Genomic DNA, 20,595 nt, shown 5'->3' with positions numbered 1-20,595 from the left:
TGCTCTTTACTTTGATAATGGAAGTAAAAGCATCATTTGCTGTGCAGCCTTAGGATGCATAGTATTTTGATCTGACCTGTTTTAAATAGTTACAGTTGTGAAGAGAACGAATAACTTTTATAAGAATGGTAGTATACTGGAAGAGAAGGCTTAATGTTTTCCTTTACAGCTATGATTTCTGCTGCAAAAAAGAAAGAAAGAAAATCCCATTTGATAGGACTGTAAGCTTTCTTTTAAAAAGTTCCCATAGGCATTAAATGACATTTTCTCATTAAAGCTTTATTGCCATCCACTTATTTTAAGGGATTGGGAATGGAGAAAGAAGGGATAAGTGACTAACACATGCACAATTGCACATTTGTTATGATATTGAATCAGGACATTTAAAACAGTAGCTTTTTCTTTTTAAAGGCTTGGTTGTATGGTGTCCCTAAAATTTAGGTTTAGCTTTAAACTCAACAACTTCAGCTAAGTGCAATGAAGGCAGTAATAAGCTATTCATATTCTGAGTCACATTACCAATATACCAATATACCCCCTAGTATAATAAAAATTATCAGCAATTTAAGAAAAATTAAAAATTATTGACATTATACAATAATGAGTAAGTCTTAAATTCATTCAGATTAAAGCAAGGAAGCTGGAATCTCATTAGATCTTCAGGGTATTTTAACAAAAAAAATCTCATCAAATTTAAGATTCTTTAATTTTCTTTTTTCTTTTTGTTTGGTACCAGGCATCTGAAAAAACAGTCAACCTCTGCATTAAGCTCTGAGACTGACTGCTTTTGTCCTTAAAAGGAGTACAAACCCAAAGAAATCCCACCAGGAATAATATGTTGTATTGTTCAGAACTGTTTTGTTTCTTTTTTCCCCAAAAAAGTTTGCTAGGTATTTCACTTTGTTGTAGGCAGAAGAAGAGTTTCAGAAAGCACAGAAGGTATTTGAAGAATTTAACACTGATTTGCAAGAAGAACTACCATCTTTATGGTCAAGGTATATTGTTTGGAAAGTTATGTGCTTCATCTTTTTATTTCCCCAAAGCTTTTAAAAAAATAAATTGTAGTTTCTCTATGATCTTTTAATGGCATCTTTGTACCCTTAGAAAAATTCATTGGCTGTTCTAACAGTCATTTTCTTATTAGCACAGTGAACTAAGTAACTATGATTCAAAAGTGGAGCTTTTTGAGAAACTAAATCTTAATTTTATTTTCATTAAGTGTTGGAGACATCTAACTCAATGAGGGAACAAACAAAAATAATGAAAACAAAAGGGCAAACCTTGTGCTTCCAAATATGTTTCACTGTCCATTGTGTGTAGAGCAAGCCCAAGCAATAGGGATCTACACTATGGAGATAAATGTATCTAAAGAAAGCTTAAGTTTAATATCATGCTAGAAATTTGCAAAAAAAGAGGTTGTTTGCCCATTCAAGTTATACATGTAAATTATATAAGTTTTACATTTTCAGGATTCTTTGAATAAGAATAAAATGTGCTGTGTCCATATACAATAAGCAGTTTCTCATTTTTTTCTTTCTTTCTTTACAAACTTTTCATCTTTACCTGTCATTTCTACTTAGGCGTGTGGGCTTCTATGTGAACACGTTTAAAAATATCTCCAGTCTTGAAGCCAAATTTCATAAAGAAATAGCTTTGGTGAGTAAATACATAGAGAGATATAGATATAGATAAATGCAGTGTAAAAGTAAGGAAGAAGGTATAAAATATAAAGCTGTCAATAAATACATATTTAATCTGTAAAGGTTGATTCAGCTTTCCATCCTTCCAAGATTGGTAAAATGAGGACCCAGATTTTTGGGGGCAATATGCTGACTATAAAACTGCTCAGAGAGGGCTATAAAGCATGTAAAGTCTAAGGGCTATTGGTATTGCTAACTGCAGCAATATCTTTTTGTGATTAAACTTATTGCTCTAATTATAATTATTGTAGACTAGACTAATGCTAAAATTATTATAGCAATAATCATCGTTTGTTAAGTTGATTCCTTGACTTTGTTGTTGCCTGTGTTGTATCTTGCCTATGCTGGTTCTTTTTTTATATCAATTTCTTATCTTTGTTGTTTTTTTAATCTTGGTTTTTTTTTCTATTAGCCACTAGAGTGATATGCTTGAGATATGCTTGAGATTGACACTCATGTAGAATGAATGAATGGGAACTTACTGGGTGATATGATAATAATAAAACAAGTAAGCTTTCATCAACTGGAATTTAAGAGAAGACTTCTGCTTCTCAAGCTAAAAAAAAACCTGTGAATGATTCGGAACTTAGTATAATAGAGCAAGGTGAGTTTTTTAGGATGATCACAAATGTCAGCCTAGATTACAGATAGCCCTCGGCTTATGACTGTAATGGAGCCTGCTATTATGGTTGCAAGTCACAATCACCTCACTTAACAAATCTCTCTGCTTTCCCTGATGCAATAATTAATTGACTATGTGAATTACTAAATGGAGCATGGGGTGCCTCAGATATGGGAGAGGCCCAACTTACCTACCCAAAGTCTCCTAAGACTCTTCTACCTCCTGAGGTACCTTGTGTTGTATTTCCTGCCCTCAGAATCTTCCTGCCTTGGGCCTGCTTTCCCATTCCATCAAATCCCATGCCTTCCTTTTCACCCCCATCACCCATCATGCACTTATCATATGTGGCTCTCCAAAGATTTGAATATCTGCAGAAAGTAAGTGGACCACACTCCCAACCTCCAATCTGTCACTTACCATTTATTTACTTAATAATTATTTGTCTGCCTATCTTACTACAGGGTAACTCTGGGAAGTTTACAATATTAAAAGATAAAATTACATGAATAAAATATTCCAAAATATAAAAATATAAAATACAGTAGGTAAAAATGGGGATGGGTGAATAGGATTAGCAGGTATGATCCAATATTAATCTGTCAACCACCTTCAACATGAAGCTCCTTTTCTGGAGCTCCAACTCAACTGGCAGAGCTCATGCACAAGATCAGGAGAGTTGGAGCAGACCTCACTCCAGGAGTCAGGATGTTCCAAAGTAGAGGGGCAATAGCAAAAAAGGCTCTTCTCCTGGACTCTACCAGCCAGAATACCCTAGCCAATGGGGCCTGCAATATGCCTCTTTTGCTGGCATGGGTGGTGTGGGCCAATCCCAATGAGACAGGTCCTCAAGTAATCTGGCTTTAAATGAAAGGCTTTAAAGGTTATTACGAACACCTTAAATTGCACCCAGAAGTAAACCATCAGCCAGTGCAGCTCGCGGAGCAGTGATGTTACATTGGTCACCCTTGGGACCCCAGCATTGCCTGTGCCACTGCACTCTGTACCAGCTGTAGCTTCCAAATGCTGTTCAAGGGTAGCCCCATATAGAGTGTGTTATAGTAGTCCAGCCATGAGATGATTAGGGCTTGAATGACTGTGTGCAGGAACTACTGATTTTGTAAATCTCCAAAGCTTTGGAGTTCATGTTGGAGAAGGGGAGCAGGCCACTCCATCTTTCATTCTCCCTAGACTGTATGGCATAGTCTCAGAAACACCATTTTCTGGGACTGCACCATGCAGCCTCAGGAACATAAGGGATAGAACTCATGTTGAGGAGGGAGAACAGGCCCCTCCACCCTCCTTGGGATCCCTGCAGGCTACATGATATGATTATGGAGGCAACTGGCACAATTAATTGCAGATGCTGTGAAAATGGTGCCCACTTCTGGGGTTGTGCCACATTAATGCAAGTTGGGGAGCTCCAGAGATCTTCCAAAGGTAAGTATACATTGGGTGATTGAGAGGGTGGAGGAGAAGGTATGGGATCCAGTAAAGTGGGAAGCAGGCCCAAGGTTTATGGGAACCTGATGGGGAGAGGGAACTGGGTAATAAATAGCTTTTGAGGCATTATCATAACTTCAAATGGTTCGTAAACAGCTGATCATAAGTCGAGAACTACCTGTAGCTCTCTTTTCTCAAATAGAATTTTAGACTTAATACATGTATCAATAATACCACATCATGAAATCTTATATAAAATACTGAAATACATTCCTGCTGTGAAACTATGGAGGCCATTATAATGTTTCTTTCCATAGTAGAAAATGCAGTAATTTGAGTTTTATGCATGGCTTTAATATTTAATCCATTCTATATATTAAAAAACCCACCCCCTTTTATAATCATGTAATCATTTAATTCAGGGTAGAGTTGAGGCAACTCAATGGAGCTGAATGTTTACAGGATGGATGCCCTTCCTGATGCCACATATAGTTCACAGCGGGGGGTTCTACCCTAGGAAAGAAATTCCTGCCACTACTTAGAATTGAACTCTCATCTTCCAAATGGGAGGCAAGCATCTTAAGCACTAGAGCTCTACACCACTCCTATCCATTCTGTACCCTTGTACCTAAAAATAAATCTCTCATTAATGATAATTTATACACAGATACCAGGTCTGTGTGAAAGGTACATCTGTACCAAACTATTTCTACTTACATATACACATTGCAATAGCTATGATGATGGAGATAAAACATAAAAGGAACTTAGAACATTGTTTACTTTGATCTTGTTGAGAATGTCAAATTGGGCAGTTGGTAAGGAAATGGGAAATCCCAGAACGTCTGATTGTCCTCATGCAAAAGCTATACACAGATCAGGAAGAAACAATTGGGAACAACATAGTAAAGGAGACTGGCTCCTGGTCAGCAAAAAAGTAAGACATGGTGACATATACTCTCACTTTATTTATTCAATCAATATGATATATTTGGGAGAGAGGTTAGATTGAAAAGAAATGGGCATGCTTTTAAAAGTAAAGGAAAAAAACATGAATAATCTATGCCTGTGATGGTGAACCTATGGCACGCATGCCACAGGTGGCACGCAGATCCATTTGTGCAGGCATGTGAGCCCCAGCCAAACTTACCTGCACTGTGCATGCATGCACCTCCCAGCTGATTTTAGGCCCATTTGAGGCCATTTTCCCTCTCCTGAGGCTCGAGGGAAGCTTCTACAGCCTCGGGAAGCTGAAAAATGGGCCCTCCGGAAATACCAGAAGTGCCCGTTTTCAGTGTCCAGGTGGCCTCTGGAGCTTGGGGGAGGCTATTTTCCACCCTCCCAAGGTTCAAGGGAAGCCTCTTCAGCCTCGGGAGGTTGAAAAATGGGCCTTCCAAAAATACCGGAAGTGCTGAAACAGACCCATTTTTAGCCTCCCGAGGCTTCACTCGAGCCTTCGGGTGGGTGAAAACAGCCTCCCCCGAGAGAGAGACCCTCCGGAGGCTGAAAATGGGCACTTCTGGTATTTCCGGAAGACCCATTTTTTTCGGCCTCTGAAGCTGAAGAGGCTTCCCTCGAGCCTTGGAAGGGTGAAAACAACCTCAAATAGGCCAAAAATCAGCTGGGAGGCATGTGCAAACACAAGGGGTAAGGGGGCGGGAGTGCTGCGTGTGCGTGCACGGGAGGCACATTGCATTGTGGGTGCCAGCACACGCGCGCGCTATCACATGCGCACTTTCAGCACACCACAACTAAAAGGTTCGCCATCACTGACTTATGCTAATAATGCTTTTTTGATAGCCGAAAATGCAAAGCTATAGTGATGAAAGTCCAGGGACATAATGAAAAAAATATTTAATTACAGTTAAATATAAAGAATACCAAGGTAACAAACAGCTTTTAGAACTGACAATTAAGATATTTAGATTGATTTTGCTTTTTGTATCAATTTAGTAATCAATCTTATGCAAAAATATGAAACTGTCAATAAATAAGCCATACGCATTCAGCAGAGCAGTGCTTTTCAATCCGTGGTACACGTACCATAGGTGGTACTTTGGCATCTGGCAGGTGGTACGCATATGGACGGTTGAAAAGCACTGTAAAAAATGTCATAAAAAGTGTAGCGGAGGGTGAGCTAAAGTCGCAGTAGTGCCACACAGGTCTGTGGGAGAGTCAGCTGGAGCTGCAGTGTTGCCAGGTCTCTGCTGAGCATCCAAGGTCTGTGCATGCAGCCCCAGCTGATTGGCGCTTCCGATAGCAGCATGCAGCCTTGGGGGGAGGTGTCAGCTAGGGTTATACCAAAAAGAAAAGGAAGAGGAAGGTTAAGAGAGTAGATCGTATAAAAGGAGGAGGTTTTGATGGGAAAGGGAGAGGAAAAAAAAGATGGCAGGAAGGGACAAAGAAAGACAGACAGAGAAGAGGACAAGCTTTTTTGAGACAAGCAGAGGGAGAGAAGAAGCAAAGATTAATGTCAGAGAAACAGGAACAATATTCCCATTAAAAGTGTGATAGGTGGATGTACAGATAGTCCTCAACCTATGACCAAATTTATGACCCAGAAACACTGCAACCATCATAAATATGAATCAGTTGCCAAGCATCTGAATATAAATTACATTACCCTGGAGATGCTGCAACAGCTATAAGTATGAAAAATGACCGTGTCATTTTTTTCCAGTGCCATTGTAACCTTGAACTGTTGTACTTGAACTGTTTCACTTGAACTAAGTGAACTGTTGTAAGTCGAGCACTACCTGTACTTTATCAGTTTTTTCCTTTCTTTTTTTTGGTCAAGTTTTTGACACTTTGCTAGGTGACTGATGGTACTCAAATATTGCCATATCCTAAAAGTGGTACAATCTGTGAAAAGGTTGAAAAGCACTGCATTAAAGAAGCTGTGAAGGCCTTGGAAAAGAGAATGACCAACATTCTCTTGGTCATTCTCTTCTCTTTTCCAGAAAGAGGAAAAAATGTCTGGATTCAGTTACAAGGGGAATTGGTGCATTACTAGAAGGCCTAAAGGACAGGTTTGGAGACAGATCATCACAGAGATAATCTGTGTGCTTGTTAAGAGTTGACACAGTTTTGATGGCACGTAATCAATAAATCAATCATTTTATAAACTAATTTCTGATTAATGCAGTTAGTAAAATGAAGTTCCATATCTAATAGGCACAGAGATTTTTTTGTTTGAAAATACACATATATACAATATGTGTCAGTAATTCCCAACTCCCGGGCCACAGCCAATTACTGAGCCCAGAGCCAATTGCAACCAGGCTGTGGCAATGTGTGTGCGCACATGCATCCTCTCTTGCACAAGCAGCAGGCAAGCGCACACTCCCTTTGCGCGAGCAGTCGGTGCGTGTCTCCATTGTTCATGCAATGGAGTTTCACATGCATGTGTGCACTTGTCCGCCACTTGTGCAGGATCATCCCCTCTCCCTCCTCCACTGGTCCACAAAGGTGGTAATGTTGGGGAATTCCAATTTAGGGTAATCTAAATTCGCAGATTAGTTAGATTTTGACCGGAGATATACAGATATTATTTGATAGTTTTAAATATATTGTTTTGTTGCATCAAATTGGTGTAGCTGTCTATCAATCAGAATAAAGCTGGAAGGGACCTTGGCGGTTTTCTAATCCTACCTCCTGCTCAAGTAGGAGATCCTATACAGTTTGAGACAAATGGTTGTCCAGTTTTTTCTTAAAAACCTCCTGTAATAAAGTATCCACATCTTCTGAAAATAAGCTGTTCCGTGGTTAATTGTTTTTACTGTTAGAAAGTTTCTCTAGAATTCTCCTTGGTTCTAGTTTGCTTCTTTCCTTGATTAGTTTCCATCCATTGTTTCTCGTCTTGCCTTCTTGTGCTTTGGAAAATAAGTTGACTTCTTTGTAGCAGTCCTTCAAACAATAGAACACTGCTATCCACTGCTGTCCACTTTCTCTGGTTCAAACTGTTTCCAGATAACTTGGCAAGACTTTTCTCCAGGCATCTTTCCTGGACCTGGAACAAGGCCAGCACTCAAGGAATTAATCCAATCAATTTTATCCAACAGAATCTACAAAATTCCTCCACATTCATGTTAGAGTTTCTCTATGCCCAACAGAGCATGTGTCATACAAAGTAGGGCTGCAGGGGAGCAATCTGCAGATGCAATAAGAATAAACAAGCACTGATACTTTACTGCCTTTATTGCCACAAAGTAGGCCTTAATAGCAGCACTGACTCATGATTAAATTTGTCCTTCACTGAATACCAGATTAACTAAATTATGGTATCTATTTTATCAATGTATCTATTTTCTGTCTTAGTAGATTGAATGTTAATTGCATTAAATATTAAATTGGAGTCATTCTCAGCTGCAGTTGCCACATTTATTGCAAACTATTAATAGCTGTAAAAGCAGCTTTATAAATATCACATAAACAATTCTACAAGGAATCATAGTTGATTTGTGCTAGCTATTTAAATTTTGTATTTTCATATTTGAACCCTGGAGAAGAAAGCATATTTAGATCTGATGCAATGAAGATCTTTCCAAATATATTCCAGTGCAATAAATTCCATTTATTGTGTTGGCCTTAATTTTTCTTCAAATCAGTTGTACAGAAGGTTGAATTTGTCATATGCCCAAAGGTGTAAGTAGGGCTTTTGGGGCTCGGACCCCCAACAGCATATCTCTCCAACAGGCTCCCCAATGATGAAAAAGCTCGTGAATCAAGGTCCCTCTGGGTTAAGGTACTTCAGGATGGGCAGGAGAAAGGTAACTGGAGTGCAATTTAGTTGTTCCTTCTATGCTGCATCAGAAGAATGACCTCAATAAAAGTATCTCCTCTCCTCTTCAGTCATCCCCAAGTATTTAATCTTCGTCTTCTCTTCTCAATAGAACACATCCATTGATGAGCACAGCACAAGCTATCCTCAAATTTTAGATGTGTGAAATCTTCTAGGGCCTAGGCATACAGGTTATATTGGCTGTACACATTTGGATGAACACTACATGGCAATGGTAATTTCATGATCTAATTTGCTGCCACTGATCATTTGGAGTTGTTGCTCAAATTTGTTAGGCTAATTTTCTTTATTACTTCACAAGAAAGGAGGAGGAAAATGAGTGCAAGACTGGTAGCAGTTTCCTAGAAAAGTATCCACACCTCCAAGGCTTCCACTTCTAGTGCATATTCAGGTTATTATTGCAACAATCAATTTAATACTATAAGAAGGAGAAGTAATACTGCCAGCACACTCTCATTCCCTCCATTTGTCTGTGCTGTTGCTGTTCCAAGATAGTTCCAAGTTCATGCATAGGCTAATGTGTCTGCGATACAAATATCTTAACAACCATGAGATGTAGCAACAAAGAGATGTGGAAGTTCATAGCCCTACTTCATGCAATCAAATTTGTTGAAGCTGTGGTGTAGGAACTAGACAGTAAGAGGGAGCCCACTCCCTGTACTCATGAACTCTCAGATAGCTGCTTCCCTAGCCTTTTCTACTGTAGATAATATAATTGTAACAGATTTTGTTAGATTTTATAGTTGATTAAAGCACCCTATCTAACCATAACTTGAGCTTCATAACCCAAAGGTGCTAAATCTGAAAAGCATCTTGTCTTTATCCTGATTTCTATAAATGACACCAAGCATTTATAAACCCTTTTTCTCCTTCATTTTTTTCACTGATTCATCCCAGCAAACAAATTATTATTTGGTATATTATAAGTATTAAGTGTGAAATTTTGCATTTGTGTAATATGTGTGACGGTGATAATGTCCCATATTTGAAATTGTGTTTAACCTTAGTTCCATTGTCTGGAAACAAAAATTAACAGTGTTATTTCCCTCCACCGTTACCAAAGTAGCTTTGTTAAAATGACAGTTTTGTTGTGGTGATTTTTCTCCTCAGCTCTGCCACAAACTTTATGAGGTGATAACTAAATTGGGAGAACAGCATGCTGACAAGGCCTTCACAATCCTTGGGGCACCCAGGTAAAAATCTTTTATCAAACTGCAGCTAAATGTACAAATAATATGATCTGGTTATTAGACAGAGTAAAATAAATAAGTTGATAGTAAAAAATGTTTATTGAATATGTGTGTTCATCTTTTCTATCAGTGAATTATCTATCTGTGCATTAAAAGGACACTTTAGTTGTTAGAAATTCAATATAATTTTGTAAAAGTAAATTATATGTTGCACTGGAAAAAGGATGGATATTTACGAGAGATGATTAAGGAACCCATTATTTGCCAATTCCAATGCAAACTGACTCCACTGGTAATTTCCAGTTCATGTGCAGTTCAGTGTGCAGTTATTATCTGGATTCTCAGTTCCCCAAATTTTGACAGTTCAAAGGAACTAAAATAAATATAAAGCTATATATGTGTGCTGTATTTGAAGATAATGTATTGTTTTCTGAAAAATAATAATTGTAATATGCATATGCAATATTCAAATGCAATTTTCATATTCCTTTTTGTAACAAATATAAATGAATGCAAAATGGATAGAATGCATTCAGCTGAGAAATGAGTGCAGCCTACAGGGAGAGAATTGTGGTCTCTAATTTCCAAATGTGGGTTTTGTGCCTGGACAGAGAAGCTTCTAGAGTTTGGTGGAAATAACCCCTTCCACCAATACTAGGCAGGGCTCTTATCAAAGTAATTTCAGCAAACTTCCTTTAAGATGTTCTTCTGTCTAAGTTATTTTGGCAATGAGATTCAATCTTCCACCCTAATCCAGCAGTATAATTTGGATTTCTCAGAGAGATACTGCTCCTAGAAGGATTCTCCTTTCTTTGGTCATTTGATTGCAACCAGAAACTCCTTTGGTATAGAGCTCATTCGTGATAAAAAAAGAATTAACCTCTTACCTGTAACTGCAATTCTTGAGGTGATCATTGGTTAATTCATACAATTTAGCCTTCTAATTGAGATGGTAATTTCATGGTTCCCTCAGTTTGCTCAATTAGTCTTAAGAACTGAAGGATCTTGGTAAGAACTGTGGTTGGTTATATGATTGCAGGAGATATCTAGGCTCTGATCAATGACTGCTATAGATTGGGAGGCCAGAAATCATCTGGAAAAATGATACTTTGGTAAAACTGCCAAGAAAACTGGATGAATGTATTCATGAAATCACCAGGAATCAAAGCTGAGTCAGAAGAAACTTGTTGTTACTGGTCTACATTAGACAGGGTTCAAAAATAACAGAATGTGTCCACCTGCTAAAGGCAAAATGTACTTATTGTAGGTGCTAGCTAGATGCAAGCTTTTATTTCCTCATTGAACTTTTTCCAGTACTGAAACTGTTGTGAATGAATAAAATTACTAAGCCTACATGCAAAGCAGGTTTTGGAAGCCTGCACATTTGATTGGTCCTTAAACAATGAACAAGGATTGGTTCATAACAAGGCCCTGATTGGCCAAGCTTAGGACACTTCTTATTGGTTATTAGTTTAAACTTGATGCACTTAGTATTGGTTAATAGGGTAGCAGCCAACCCTATAAAAGGGGTTACTGCTACCCATAGTCTTCTCTGTTCTGTTCTATTTACTGTTAATAAAGAGTTGAAGTCCCTGGTCAGATGTCTGGTCTCCCTTACTCTCCAAACATAACACTGGCGACGAGGATGGGATGCGGAGACCGGAGAGCTGACTGATCTACAGAGCAACACACAGAGCACATGGTCGAACACGCACCATCAACGGCAACATGGCCAGCGGTGCCGTACCACCCGCTCCATTCAACCCAGAAACCGAAGACTGGGAGTCGTACATGGATAGGTTCCAGATGTTTCTGGAGACCAACAATTTGAAAGATGCAACAACCGCAAAAAAGAGCTATATTTCTAACTCACCGCGGGCCTACCGTGTTTAAAATGGCAAAATCACTTGCCAAGCCAGCCGAAGTAAAAGAGATGGACTGGGACGTCCTCGAGCCTTTGCTACGGGCTCACTACGCGCCCATCGTGCCAACCTTAGTCAGAAGACACGAATATTACCAGAGGGACCAACGGAAAGGTGAAAGCCTTGCCAACTACATCGCAGACCTCCGAAACCTTGGAGGCCTCTGCGGATTCTCTGATTTAGAAGAAGCCCTCCGAGACTGCCTGGTTCTGGGCCTAGAAGACGGCACGATCCAGAGCAAAATTATGGCTAAGGGGGACATCAGCCTCACCAATGCCCTCAAAGAAGCCACTGCAGCAGAGGCGACCAAAAAGTCGGCAGCCCGAATGCGCCGCACCAACGCACCGCTACGTCAACTCACCAAAGATACCTCGCCTCACACAGAGAGACACCCGGTATCGACTCACCACAAAGACCTAGAATCCCCGTCAGATAGCGATGAGGAAGAGGTCAACCGACTCCGAACGGATCGAGACCAGTCCACACAATGCTCACTTCGACCGTGTGCAGGGTGTGGAGCGAATCACCCACGATCCAGCTGCAAATTCCTCGACGCACTCTGCCGCGTTTGCGGGAAAAGAGGTCACATCGCAAAGGTTTGCAGAAGCAAACAAAACTCCAAACCCCGACAGGCCGAATACCAGTCTTCAGGATTCTTCGGCACACCCCGAGACAAACTGAATCACCAATGTGGAAGCCACTCCTACAGAAACAAACCGTCCACCACTTCCACCAGGCGTGAAGAAACCAGGGCGGAAGAGACCCACCAAACAATTACCATAGGCCACGCTACATCCCTTGATGCTGGGAAAATCCGAGTAGAGGTTGCTATCGAAAACAAACCTTGTGTAATGGAGGTGGACTCAGGATCATCCCTCTCGATGGTGTCCTGGAAGACGCTTCAACAGCTCATTCCGACGATTCGCCGCCAAGACCTAAACCCTCAAAGGGTTATCCTCAAAGATTACCAGGGTAACCGAATTCCCGTTGTCGGGTCCCGCCGATTCCAGGTCTCTTTCAAGGACCGCACTGTCGCACTGCCACTGACTGTCGTGGACCGTGACCGGCCTAGTCTTTTAGGCCTTCAATGGTTCAGACCGCTTGGAATCACTGTAGCCGGAGTCCACCGTGCCGAGAGCAACGATTGGGAGGAAGCCCTCGTGCAAGAATTCCAAGACGTTTTCGCGAACGGACTAGGCAAGTACAAGGGGACCCCGATCTCATTTAACTTGAACCCAGAGGTAGCACCCATCCGCCTTAAGCCGCGTCAGGTGCCGTTCGCCCTGAAACCTAAAATCGATGAACAACTCGATAAGCTAATAGAACAGGGCGTGCTGGAACCCACCGACCACGCCCGATGGGAAACCCCAATAGTGACGCCTATCAAGCCTGATGGGTCACTGAGAATTTGCGGAGACTACCGGGCCACCCTAAACCACGCACTTCAGCAAAGTGCGTATCCAGTGCCGGTAGTGCAACACCTGGTCCATTCCCTGGGTGGCCGGGAATCGACAAAAGAATCGAGGCCTGGGTCGCTACTTGTCAACGTTGCCAAGACGTCAGCAACGCCCCACCTAAAGCAAGCCCAACCGAATGGGAAACTCCGAGAGGACCATGGTCCCGTATCCATATTGACTTTGCGGGGCCTACAAAAGGGCACACTTTCCTTATTACAGTCGATGCCTATTCCAATTGGCTCGAGATCCATCGAATGAGCACAACTACAACGGACTCAGTTATCAGCAAATTAAACAGGTTATTTGCCACACATGGTTTTCCGGACGTCCTCGTCTCGGATAACGGCCCACAGTTCACAGCATTACCATTTGAACAATATCTTGCTGACTGCGGCATCCGCCATGCGCTGACCTCGCCCGCGCACCCTGCGGCGAACGGGCGTGCAGAGCGCATGGTACAGTTTGTAAAAAAGACCCTCCACAAAATGGAATTCGGAAACATCGATGAGAAAATCAATCGGATTTTATTGTTGCAGCACATCACGCCCCACAGCGTTACCAACAAAACGCCCGCCGAACTTCTTATGGGGCGGAAACTACGATCGCACCTCGACCGGCTCCGCCCCGCATATGCACCCGAAAAGCCTTTCGGCTCCAGCAGCAAATGCTGGGAATTTAAGGTAGGCGATTTAATCTTTGCCAAAAACTTCTCCGGCGACCCTTTATGGATTCCCGCAACCGTTACCCACCTTACTGGGCCTAAATCTTACCGCCTGCTAACAGACGATGGGAGGGTGTGGAAACGCCACATAGACCAACTCCGTTCGAGATTACTACCCAGCGCCCATGGCTCCCCGGGTTCACCAACTGAGGGGGGAGGCAATATCGAGGAAATTGACTACGATATGACGGATAGCAGGCCAACGGAAAACCTACGGCCCAGCGAAGTACCAGGGATTGAAGCGGGGAGGGAGTTGACTTTTCCATGGGACTTGAACACAGGGGAAACTGAACTGCGAAACCCCGAAGAAACACTGATTGGCGGAGACAACAACAACGGAAGCAGCACGGAATCACCGTGCAGCGAAACGGAACTTAATAAAGATCATCCAAACGCTCCACCGAACCGGACTTGAGAACAAACCCGGTGGAGCCACGGAAATCATCCAGACAGACCAAACGGCCTGTCTACCTTGAAGATTTTGTTACAGCTCCTCAAACGGAACCCAAGGGGAGGGGTGTTGTGAATGAATAAAATTACTAAGCCCTACATGCAAAGCAGGTTTTGGAAGCCTGCACATTTGATTGGTCCTTAAACAATTAACAAGGATTGGTTCATAACAAGGCCCTGATTGGCCAAGCTTAGGACACTTCTTATTGGTTATTAGTTTAAACTTGATGCACTTAGTATTGGTTAATAGGGTAGCAGCCAACCCTATAAAAGGGGTTACTGCTACCCATAGTCTTCTCTGTTCTGTTCTATTTACTGTTAATAAAGAGTTGAAGTCACTGGTCAGATGTCTGGTCTCCCTTACTCTCCAAACATAACAGAAACAATCTGAAACCATTTGTCTTTTCACATGTTATTTTATTTATTGGTATACTGTGAGCATTTCTAAAGTTAGACCAGTTTCATTGAAAACATAACTATTTTAGGATTCATTTAAAAAAAATTATTAGTAAATAGTTAATCCTTCTCGCTCCTTCTCCAAATTTGTAAGGGGTGGGGAGAAGAGGTGAATGTCTTCGAAAAACACAAAGAAAATTAATTTAAAAAGGGAAATGTTTCCTTAATCATTCAGTTTTCTATTTCTTTGTCTAAGTATGCTATTATTAAATGATATACACAAACAGCAGTAGAATTCTTAAAAAAAATTAAGGAGGGTCAAAATGGGAAATACCTTGTAAGTTTCCCCTGGAGAAAAGCGTTTTCATTAGTTTTATTAGGCATACCAGGACTGTACTTATCTTTCCATAGCCATTCAGCATACCTTCATTATGGATTTGTTTTATGTCATGACTGGTGTGTTGAATATCAGTGTATTGTTACTGTTTAACTGGCTGCATCATGTCTCCTCAACCAAGATGGATTGATCTTCATCTACTTTGATGCCTACCAGCATGACTACGGGGATTGTTCAGACTGGTTCTGATTATGGGACATAAGGTCTATTTTATCTGAAGGCTAGGTAAAGAATGGGCCATATAAATCTTGATTAACCATTCAAATATTTTTAACAAGTAAACAACATTAAAGCAGCACCTAAGTAAATCATTGAAAGGTCAGAAGATGAATGAGTTCAAAAAATAAATTGCACTTTCTGAAAGCACTTTTTTTTTTTGCACCAGGCATGTTTGCACACAAAATATTTATAAATCCTATGAAGTCTCTTGTAGCTGTACCTTTGTTGAAAATTAGAGACAAATTGAATAAGAAAAAAATAACATTTCCTTCTTTCTTTTATTAAAACTTGCTCTTTTATATTTCTTCTCTTTCCATAGAAAGAGGTGGTGAGTGAACACCAAAGTTTTTTGAATTTTAAAAATGATATTGCTTTGCTTTAGTATAGAAAACATGATTGAAATTTGAACAATCATGTATTACTTTAGTGCCTGACAAAGATGTTGAAAACCGAATTTCTTCTTCTTGTGAGGCTTTTAGAGTGTAATAGCTGCACGTACCTTCAAAATATAATATTAGTATTTTTATGTATTATAAATCTTAGGTGGGGTTTAGACAGCAAAATTATACTTAAATGTTTGGCTCTTTTAACACTGAAACTCTAGTACAGTAAAACTTTACTAATTAAGTGACTAGCTCAATGGTTTTCATTTCCAAATATATTTCTTGTTATAGCTTAAAAGCCAAGGGCCTTTATAATGAAATGTATGTTAAAAATACGACATGAAATATAAATGGTAATATAGAGAGATATAGAGAAATGATATATTCTAATAAAATCTGGTGAGCATTGATATTCAGAAGTGAACGTTAGCAATGCTATATAATCAAAGATTATGCTCAGAGATGTAATCTGAATGTTAATTGTTCACATGTCAGTACATGAAAAATAAGAAAGTAGGTATATCTTTGTAGATGTTCATAAAATTAAGCCAGCACTATACTAAGGGCTCACATTCACTTCATTTTGTATAATGTAGGAAAGCTGTTTAAACAGTTATTATATCAGTTGTCGTAGATAATAAGGATTTTCAGAATTCAGGAAAACAAGGAGCTTATAAAATCAAAATCTAAGCAGATATAAGATTGGTTTCTAGGATGTATTGCATTTTATAGATATCGTAAATAATTTAAATGTTTTAAATTTTCTTTTGTGTCCCTAGATGTTCCTTGAGAATGAGTATACTTTACATATATTAATATTTTGTGTTCCCCTAGTGATTCTGGTCCACTCCGCATTGCAAAAACTCCATCACCACCAGAAGAGGCTTCCCCACCACTTAGTCCTGAAGCTGATGCAAATCATACATTGACAACCCCAAGTTCTCCAGCACCTGCACGTCCTAAATCTCCTTCACAGGTAACACAATGCAGATAATATTTTGGCACTCATAATCACAATTTAAGGTTGCTATGGTAAAATCAATTTTGAGCTAAAAGCTTCCAGTTGCCTCTGATATCGATCCAAGCAGTAAACCTAGCGTGTCTATTTTTATCCTCCTGATATAAAAAGGATATAATTTATTTTCCTGCAGGCTGAATGTGATTTTATTTCTTTTGTCATTGATGGTTTACTGATCTATGTCAGCATTACATGCTAGTGGCTGTTGAAGAAATTCTGGCTAGGTCTGCTGATGACCAATTAAACTACCTTTCACAGATTAGAACATCCAAATTGCTTTTCAGATTCTAAGTACAGAAGACAGCTATAGTCCACAACAGAAGTCTCTGCAGCTTTTGGTTTATTGACACATGCCTTATTTATGTAAGATAGAAATGTTCCACGGCAAATACTCTTCCTTCAATGGATTTGTGGACTCCACTTCACTCACGATTATTTCAAAAACTTGACACAGGATCTCCTGGGATGAACAAATTTTAATAGTCAATCCTATATATATTCACCTTTGCTTGCCAGCCATTATTTTTCTCCATTCTTCTCAGAGTAATTTTTCTTTTACGTCTTTCTATTTCTTCTTCCTTGCCAGCCCAGAAGAGACCATTTTTACCTATAGGAAATACCACCTCTAACATTATGAGAGCCAGTATATCTCTCTTAGGCTCATTATGTATTTATCTAAACAGAGTAACTGACTGAACAAATACTTAAAATAAAATTTAACTAGTTTCAAGGATTTCATGATCCAAAAACTATATAGAAAATGTGTAAAAATTGTCCTGCTAAGGATTTTGCCATTCCAGGATGGATAAAGTATTAATGGCATGGTATTCATGGGGAAAAATACTCTGAAGCTGCTCATCCCCATTCCACACTGTTGGGTAAGGTTCTTCTTTCTCCTTACTAATTATAATACTAACTTCATCAAAGACTCACATTTGGTTTCCAGGAGATTTCTATCCTCTTGAGCAAATCACACCTGCAAAAAAGAGATGAAAATACCCACACACAAAAAATAGTTGACTCAAGGTTATATGCTGCCCACACTGAATAGTGGTACTTCCTTCTGCTATAACAAAGATTTTCATTTTTAGAATGATTCAAAAGGAGGGGCATCATGTGTGGTCTTTAGTTCAGTGCCTGTTTGGCTGTTCCCTAAAGCCAGCACTGCTTTCAAAATATAGTTCACTGCAGCCAGACAGAAGGGGGTAGTCTTTCAACACACCGGTAGGAATTCCGCAGGTTGCTAACTCTTTCATATGCCATGAATTGTCCAGATGGGAAGTCCATTGATGGCATAAGGAGTTTGATCTGGCTCAAACTCAAATCTCGAGTTTCAAGATTGATGCAGCCTTCCATCTTTCTGAGGTTGGGAAAATGGGGACTCAAATTGTTGGAGGCAATATGATAACTCAGTAAATTGTGTAGAGAGGACTGTAAAGCAGCATATAACTCTAAGTGCTATTGCTATAAAATGGAAAACATTATCCTTAACTAAAGCTCAATTTCTGCCTGCCTCATTGGTGGAATGTCTGTAAGATGAAAGTCATTTGTGAGGATATGTTCCAGAGGTGGTATTCAGCAGGTTCTGACCAGTTCAGGAGAACCGGTAGCAGAAATTTTGAGTAGTTCGGAGAACCGGCAAATGCCACCTCTTACTGAGATTTTACAGTATTCTTTCCCTGCCATGCCCACCAAGCCACACCCACAGAACCAGTAGTAAAAAAAAATTGAATCCCACCACTGGTATGTTCCTTGGCAAACAGTAAATGGACCATCTTTGTACTGTGACAAGCAAGAGACTCTGAGAATATTGCTGAGAGATCTTTTTCATTCCCCTTTCCTGTGCTGTCACCCAGATTTCATCCTGAGAAAAAGCACCGCAGTGTTTTTTAAATTTGGGAACTTTATGATGTGAAATTTCCCAGCTAGCAGTACAAACTAATTCTGCCAATTTTCAGGTGTATAGTGAAATTGGAGCTTCCCAGCAGAGCTTCTAATGATTGAGAGATAACTACATGAATACAATTTTGGTATTTTAAAATATTTGTTTTGTAATTTAATACTATCTTTTATGCTTTAGAGATACTCCTTGACTTACAAACATTTGTATAGCAACCATTTGAAGTTACAACAGCACTGAAAAAAGTGACTTATGACCAGTTTTCACACTTATGAGTGTTGCAGCATCTCCATGATCACATGATTGGGTGCTTGGTAGCATGTATTTATTACAGTTGTACTGTCCAAAGGTCATGTGACCATCATTTGTAACCTTCCCAACTGGCTTCTGAGAAGCAAAGCCAATGGGAGAAGCCACCTAACAACTGCATGGTTTACTAAACAACTGCACTGATTTTTTTAACAATTATGACAAAAAGGTCATAAAATGGGTCAAAACACACTTAACAATTGCCTTACTTGACAATGAAATTTTGTGGTCAAAAATTAAGGACTACCTATATAAAACAACGATTCTATTAGATATGGTAGAATAACAAAAACCAAGTAAATAAAACAAAATGTATGGGAATATACATCAATCCTTAGATAAGTAATTGAATAATTGCAAAATAACCCTTCCCAGACTGGGAAATAAAAGGAAGGTAAAAATTGCATATTAAAGTTCCCATCTATGATTAATATAAAAAATATGTATTTTTCTTGCTGTGACTTTCTATGAACTAAGAAACAATGTCACTTGAAAGCTTGAAAGTAATGTTTTATGCCTAAATGATATAGAAATTGCCAGTTCTAGTTCTGAAACACTGAAAAAAATAATTATTACTATGGTATATACTTTTGATATATTATTTAATCTTTCAAACATACTTATTTTTCTTTCAGCTGAGGAAAGGACCTCCTGTCCCACCATTGCCTAAACTCACACCAGTGGTAGACATGCAACAAGAAAATATCATCAGTTTATTTGATGATAATTTTGTCCCAGAAATAAATGTAACAACCCCTTCACAGGTGAGTCCAGATTGAATATATCAATCTTCTCCAGCATCATGTATTCAAATGGATAGTGCTACAACTTGTTCATCCCAAACCAAAAGACCTTGGCACATCTTTTTGAATGGAGATGATAGGAATGACTCACATTCAAGCTATGAAACATAGAATAAGTTGTTCTTGTCACTGACAAAATATTTCCATTAATTTGAGACTGTTTTATACGTTTAGGGATGAAACCTCTAGTTCACAAAAACTTGGTGGCATTTGATAGTGGATCCCACAAACTCTCTGTGCTTGAATGAGCATGACTAAAATTTGTCCAGGATGAGTACTGACTATGTAAATGTCTATGATCCTTAGTCCTAACAGATTGTATTTATTTAAAGAAAAATACACACATGATGAAATATTAACTGAATCTGAGCTTGAGGCTAATGAAATCATTCATTAATTCCTCACAAAATGGTTTGCATGAAACAATTGAAAGCTAATTCAGAAAAGTCTGCTGTCTTACCCATTTTCTATTATATCCCATGACATCTTCCTTTATTCTGGACTAATGCCACTGAATTCCAATCTCTTATTATTTGCCCTGATGAATATTTTATGAGGAAAATAATTTCTACATTCCAATTAAAGATTATGTTTAAAAAATTTGTAATTCCAACAGAATGAAGCTCCTGATGATAAAAAAGAAGAATCTTTGTTAGATTTTGACTTTGATCCTTTCAAGCCTGATAATGCATCTACTGTGGTAACCCATTCTCCAGTATCTCAGGTATTTGTGTGTCTGTGTCTGTGTTATTATGATACTATGTGTCCCATAATGAGGGTTGTTTTATACCACAATCCTGTGGAAACCTAGAAATGTAGCTTTAATTTGTTAAAAGCAAGTTGCTGATTCTTATATTAAATGTTATA

The 20,595-nt window shown here is 39.3% G+C and overlaps 1 protein-coding gene across 3 annotated transcripts in view; it reads left to right on the top strand.

The window, feature by feature from the left end:
* Nucleotides 1-20,595, top strand: part of AMPH (amphiphysin) — a 172,244-nt gene that overhangs the window by 97,043 nt on the left and 54,606 nt on the right. For all 3 annotated transcript variants that reach the window (XM_087947664.1, XM_026674838.2, XM_087947665.1), the window contains exons 7-12: nucleotides 910-995; nucleotides 1,581-1,656; nucleotides 9,674-9,756; nucleotides 16,533-16,674; nucleotides 19,561-19,689; nucleotides 20,345-20,452. In XM_087947664.1, the coding sequence (XP_087803790.1) occupies nucleotides 910-995; nucleotides 1,581-1,656; nucleotides 9,674-9,756; nucleotides 16,533-16,674; nucleotides 19,561-19,689; nucleotides 20,345-20,452 (624 nt within the window). The remainder of the gene's footprint in view (nucleotides 1-909; nucleotides 996-1,580; nucleotides 1,657-9,673; nucleotides 9,757-16,532; nucleotides 16,675-19,560; nucleotides 19,690-20,344; nucleotides 20,453-20,595) is intronic.

The sequence above is a fragment of the Notechis scutatus genome, chromosome Z (genome assembly GCF_049901735.1).
Source record: "Notechis scutatus isolate UNSWTSFEM ecotype Mainland chromosome Z, rNotScu1.2, whole genome shotgun sequence".
Lineage (NCBI taxonomy): Eukaryota > Metazoa > Chordata > Lepidosauria > Squamata > Elapidae > Notechis > Notechis scutatus.
This window is presented reverse-complemented; position numbering and strand designations above follow the sequence as displayed.